This window comes from Sander vitreus, chromosome 19, assembly GCF_031162955.1.
Source record: "Sander vitreus isolate 19-12246 chromosome 19, sanVit1, whole genome shotgun sequence".
Taxonomy (NCBI): domain Eukaryota; kingdom Metazoa; phylum Chordata; class Actinopteri; order Perciformes; family Percidae; genus Sander; species Sander vitreus.
In genome coordinates, this window is record NC_135873.1 from 3,022,662 (window position 1) to 3,028,661 (window position 6,000).

The 6,000-nt window shown below is 39.6% G+C and overlaps 1 protein-coding gene across 1 annotated transcript; it reads right to left on the reverse strand.

Annotated features, from left to right (window-relative positions):
* Positions 1 to 564: 564 nt before the first annotated feature.
* LOC144534361 (uncharacterized) lies at positions 565 to 6,000 on the reverse strand. The gene is made up of 2 exons (XM_078276261.1): positions 5,895 to 6,000; positions 565 to 1,669 (listed from the first exon to the last, which is right to left on the reverse strand). The coding sequence occupies exon 2, from the start codon at positions 1,661 to 1,663 to the stop codon at positions 803 to 805; it is 861 nt and encodes a 286-aa protein (XP_078132387.1). The 5' UTR covers positions 1,664 to 1,669; positions 5,895 to 6,000; the 3' UTR covers positions 565 to 802.

Here is a 6,000-nt window from a genome sequence, read left to right on the forward strand (position 1 = left end):
CTGTCCGATCCATTAAAGGCAGAAATGCCCCCCAAAAAAACATCTTAAAAAAACAAAAACTTCAAGACAAACAAATCAAGTTATTAACAATGTACAAAGACAAATAAAGCTTCAACAATCTGACATGCATATTTATAGAAAAAAAAACTTTTGTTCCCAAATGGAAAACTGATTTAATTCCACGTCACTGACCTCATGCTCATGCTGAAGATACTCAGCATGGCTCCTGTGATGCCATCTACAGGACATTTATGTGTATTGCTGAAGATACTCAGCATGGCTCCTGTGTTGCCATCTACAGGACATGTATGTGTATTGCAGTTGAATCTCAGTCACAATTTCTTTCAGAACCATTAGTTTTCTTGCCAATGCACTTTTCCTCCATCTTGGCCTAAAACTATTACCTTAGGTTCATCATCCAGCATCTAAAATACACAGCTTCCAGGATCGACATCATTTCAAGTGCCAGATTTTGTTTTAACTTTGAGTCAAACATCTTTTTGTTGGATTAATGGTCAGTTGCAATACTTAGGTAATATTTCAAAATCAAACACTTCATCTGGATGAGCTTGAACTGAACTTTATTGAGCAATACACTCTGTCAAGAAATCTACTTCAGACCATTATGGAACAATATTATTGCAGTAAACCATACTTAATAAAAATGCAGTGGCAGTCAGCCTGGAGGTAACATGTGGGTGGATATCTGTGTGTGTGTGTGTGTGTGTGTGTGTGTGTGTGTGTGTGTGTGTGTGTGTGTGTGTGTGTGTGTGTATGTATTAACCACATTAAGATACCAATACTAGACAAGCATTTTAGCTTCATCAAGGGAGGAGGAGATGATGGTTTCAGCCAGTTGGTGGGCGAGTAGATGAAGATCGCTATCGGCTATCTGCTCTCTGTTTTTATTACTCAAGACCCAGGCAATAATGTCACATGAAAGAGCCTCCGCAAAAGCCTCCAGCTTGGCTCCATGGTGAGGTCCTGCTTCAAAAGAGTCTATTGCCAAATCATCTGTGGACAGCGAGTGCATCAGATGCTCCATTAACTCCACCTGGGAGTTGTTGGCAGCTCTGTCCATGTCGTCCTCTTTGTCCTTTGGGGTCGGCGGAGGAGGTGAAGGCAGGAAAACCTTCGCCAAGCCTCCTTTTAGCTTCCTTGCGAAACTGTGTCTGCTCCTCTCAAGCTCAGGGAGGAGAGGCGTGGTTGGAGGGGCGTCGGGGTAGTCAAGGGATCCCATGACGGGGAGCCCTGACTGGGACAGCGGTGGGTAACAGGGCTGGGTGTCTTTGGACGTCTGGATTTCTTTGCCTGGATCCATATCTGTGGATCTTTCGCTGTCAGATTCATTTATGAAAGCTGACTTTGTAATCTGGGAACTGTCGTGATCCTCGACGTTGTGACTTCCACACACTTCCCTCAGAGCAACGTCAACCACTGCTGAGGCTAACTCTTCAGCTAACGTCTCCTGGTTCTGATAAAATCTGGATGCCTGGCAGTCCACCTCAGGCGCCACCATTTCCATTTGACTTATAAATGACTGGATTATGTTCTTGGCCATATTTTGGGCAAATTCCTCAAGAACCCCAATGTATAGGTGGCTTCTCTTGAGGCCTTCTGGAGTGGGCTCTGACACCCTTGGATCTGCACTCACTGCTTGCATCAGATCCTGTGAGGATAAAAGCAATAATCTTAGTAAAAGTGAAGGACATATTGCCTTTCCTGGATCGTCTTTACAAGATTATGGTGAAGGCCAGTACAAGGCACAAGCCCAGAACAGAGTCTAAAGATGGAATGAACCACTGCCTCATTCCTATAATTAGTTCTATTTTATTTTTCTATTAGAATATGGCTTGCCAACATGTTCAGTTAAAGCCAGGGAGGACATATCTTTCCCTTAAATGGCAGCATTTATCTTTTAGTCTCTGTTCTACAAATATTCCTACATTCCTCGCCTGTCTCAGCGAGAGAAGAAATTGATTAGCTGCAAATTGAAAGAGTGATAAACTACGAATATAAGAAACAGCTACAGAGAAAGTAATCCAGACTGATGTAGAAATAGAGGAAGAAAACACAGGCCCAGACAGAACAAAAAGTCCCCTTCTGAAGCCTCAGATGGAAAGTAAGATTGAGGCCGCCACCACAGCCTGTCAACATGTGAGCTGTCAGCTAGCCAGGATGTGACAAGCAGGAAGGGCTGCCGTCCAAAGCAGGAACCTGACATTTTCTCTAAACTCTGTTCAAGTATCGGCATCTTTAGTTAATGGAGATAGAGTTGTGTTGGATAATTGTATCTTCAAGTTAAGAAAACAGAAATGGAGCAAAGCAAATGTTCTGTTGTTAATCTCTGAAAACATCTGTATCCATTTCAGTGCAATGCAGAAAAAAAAGCTTTGGACAGACACACAACTGATGGAAAGGGTTTTGTTTCACTAAACTTGATTCAGCCAGCAGGAGTGTTGGTACTCACATCCAGTGAAACACTGACCCTACAAGTGTGTTAGTGCAAACAGTTATTAATATGAAACATCATTGCTCTCGAGGGCATTGATTCACGAGGCTGTGTTGTATGTTTTTCTTTCTTTTACTACTGTTTTATTCTTATGAATAAAGCCTTGACTGACTATTTTGCTCTATGACTTTTGAAAGTTTTCCAAATTAGTTATTTTAAAGGTTAATAGTTAAAATTTTAGGAAACAAACTTATTCGCTTTAATACTAAGTGTTAGATGAGAAGATCGATACCGCTCTTATATCCGAATGGTCAATAGCTCAGTCCAGTCCAGCCCAGTAAGCTTAGCACAAAGAATGGAAACCAGGGGAAACAGCTAGCCCTAAAAAAACTAGCACCTCTAAAACTCACTTATTAACGTGTTTATTTAAGTCGCACAAAAACTAAAGAGAGAAAAAACGACCAGATGTGGTTTTAAGGGGATTATGTGCCAGACTATTTCTTAGCTGTACAGACATGATGTTTTGATTATTTAAAACTTTTTTTCCCGTGAAATATCCCTGTTTTTAACTGTGTGTTATAAACAGACTGCAAAGTTAAATAATATTTGATGTGCCAAAACAGTCTGGACAGCAGAGCCTACTGGTTCAACACATTTTCACTCCGATCGCATAAAATACTGATGCTTGGTCAGGTGCCTTTGGTGTTGTTATTGATGCTAAAAGTCTCCTTTAGCATCATATCTAAATGCACTTTATCTAAAAGTGCTTAGTCGGGACTATTGGTGTCACTTTTGACGCAGTTAGGTTAAGGAAAAACTTGTGGGTGGGTCTATAAAAGGTACGTTTCCGTGACACGCGGGACAAGAACGGGATAGTTGGGTTTAGGTAAAGAACGGGACAGTTGGGTTTAGGTAAAGAAGAACGGGACAGTTGGGTTTAGGAAAGGCTTTCATACTACTCACTACCGTTGTCACTCTTATACTACATCATCTTTGAGCGCCGCGTAGCTGCTGCTCTGCCCGGTGCGTTCTACACACTGAAACCGGAATGATCCCTCTTTTTTATTTGATAGGAAATAAAATGCATATGGAACAATGGATAGTTTATTGATATATTGACCACCGGACTGGAAATGTCCTTGGTTTTCATTTCTGAAATCTTGTCATCTTAATCCAACTACAAGAAATTAGGCGTGTTTTCCAAAACGTTAAATTATTCTCATTAGCTAAAAATGGTTTCAGTAAAAAGATAAACCTCAAAACATATTTATTTACATGTTTGAGATAATTAGGTTGTAGTAAAGTAACATAGTTTTATTTATTGCATTGTACATTTTTTCACTTTAACATTTAGCTAGCTAGGTGTAGCATTAGCAGAAGTTGGCTATTATAATAGACGTTAGCACTTGCTAACAACATTTCTATCGTTGACCATTTTGTCTTAAATGTTGCTCAAGTTGCGAAACTTTGTCTACAAACGTGTTGTCATCAAATTGTTATGGTTTTGGTGTTTTGTCTTGTCTTATTGTAGTCTGTTTTCCTGTCTTTTTGGTAGCCTGGTTTTCTGTCATGTCTTGTTTCCTTCTGTTTGTGTGATTTTCGGTCTTGTTTTGTTTTATGTTCTGTTTCCTGTTTTATTTTGATAGTCTGTTTTCTGTCTTGTCTTGTCTAGTTTTACTCCCTCTGTTTTCCCGCTCTTGTGATTGCCTGATGTTTTCCACCTGTTTCCCAGCCCTTGTGTCACCTGCCTCTTGTTACCTCGTTACCCTCTGTATTTAGTCTTTGTGTTCCCCTTGTCCTGTGTCAGATCATTGTGTGTTTGTGTTTTGTTCCTGCCAGTTTGTTTGTTTCCTGTCAGTGGTCTCTGTGTTGAGTTTTGGATATCCTGCTCTCTGGTCTCTTCACATTTTGTGTGAGTTTTTGTTCTGGGCCCTTGTGGTATGTACCCTGGTTTTCTTTTGTTTATAATAAATTTTCAAGCACTAAACGCCTGCCTGCTGCTCTCTGCATTTTGGGTCCACCTATTTCCCCCAGAACATAACACATGTTTTTAAAAACTACTGAAAATGTGTTTTCCCTCTTTTTAACCTTACCTTGCTAACATAACCTTATTGCACAGTTGCTAATTAGGCTGTATTTTAAGTTTTCTGATGAGACCGACTGTAAAAACGTAATGTGAAACTGAACTTAACACCCTTAACAACTTCCTCATTTTCTTCTTTGGTTCTACTACAACTACTGTATTACTATTTTAGACGGACTTTGATGAATCTGCTCATGGATTTCAGGGTTAGCATTTTATTTTATCTTGACATCAAAATTGTTTATTTTGTGACCTGTCCAAGGATAATTGATTTATTTGATGTAAATTTTCCAAAAATGTTACTCAATCAGGTTCAAAGCTGTTTTTCTGAACATACTCCATGTGGTAACTGTCTCTTCTAAACGCACACATACTTTTCTTTCCTCCTATAAGCTCCTTTTATGCAGCCAATATGAATAACGCTCTGAGCGACACCAGAGGTAACTTTACCAAACCATTCTCTTGGTGTGCGTGTTACGAACTTCAAACGATGTGTCGCAGTATTACCCTGCTATTACTCACTCAGTGGACCACAGCCCAAGACGAATATGGACAGAGCCCAGAGAAAAGGACAAGATCGAGAATGAAGAACAGATGTGAAACATATTACAGCTAAAACAAAGAATGTTTTCTCTTGGCAGTCTGACTTGGACTCTGGTAGACAAACTATTGTTTATGAGATGAGGATGCTACTTTAATTTGTGTTATACAACCCTGTGTAAACAAAGTCTGTTGGTTATGATGGTACTTACACACCTAAAGTCTCTTCTATCCAAAGTTTCTACATGTTCACAATTACCAGCACAAAGGCCATTCAGTGCCATGCAAAATATTGTTGGAAATGCAATTCCTCAGTTGACTTTGTATTAAAACGGGATATAATAATAGAGCCTTCTGCAAGGGAAGTATTTGGGGGGTTTTAGAATTCATTTTTGCTGATTAAATTACTGAAAATATTTTCCGTGTATTGTTTTTCAATTGAACCTTTGTTAGCTCAAGAGAAACTACACAGATAAGACCAGAGATTACACTCTATGAAATAGATCCAAACAAGAACATATTTTAGTTGTCCCTGACCAAAAAGAGGGAAATAGACTTGCTTCACCTTTTATAAAACTCTAAGATTTATGAAGTGTGACAGGTGCAAAAGGCAACTGCGGATTTACTGTGATACCTTGCAAGACGCAGAAGGCATCTTAAAATGCTGGATGAAGCCAAAAGTTACGTAAATGAGAAAACAAGATACAGGAAACAGGCAGCTTATAGAAGGCTGAATAAAGCCAAAAGTTACGTAAATTAACTACAAAATGAGAAAACAAGCTACAGGAAACATCAGGCGGCCTATGTAAACCAACTTACCAGTTGGTACCGGGGGCGATGGTTCGCAGTTTGATGTCTCTGGTGCAAATGAGTTTACAAGGAAATGATTTGACAGATGAGTTAAGTTTCACCCACTTCCTCTGTG

Excerpts from the sequence above, each read along its gene's own strand:
- LOC144534361 (XM_078276261.1), bottom strand. The coding sequence starts at position 1,663 with ATGCAAGCAGTGAGTGCAGATCCAAGGGTGTCAGAGCCCACTCCAGAA.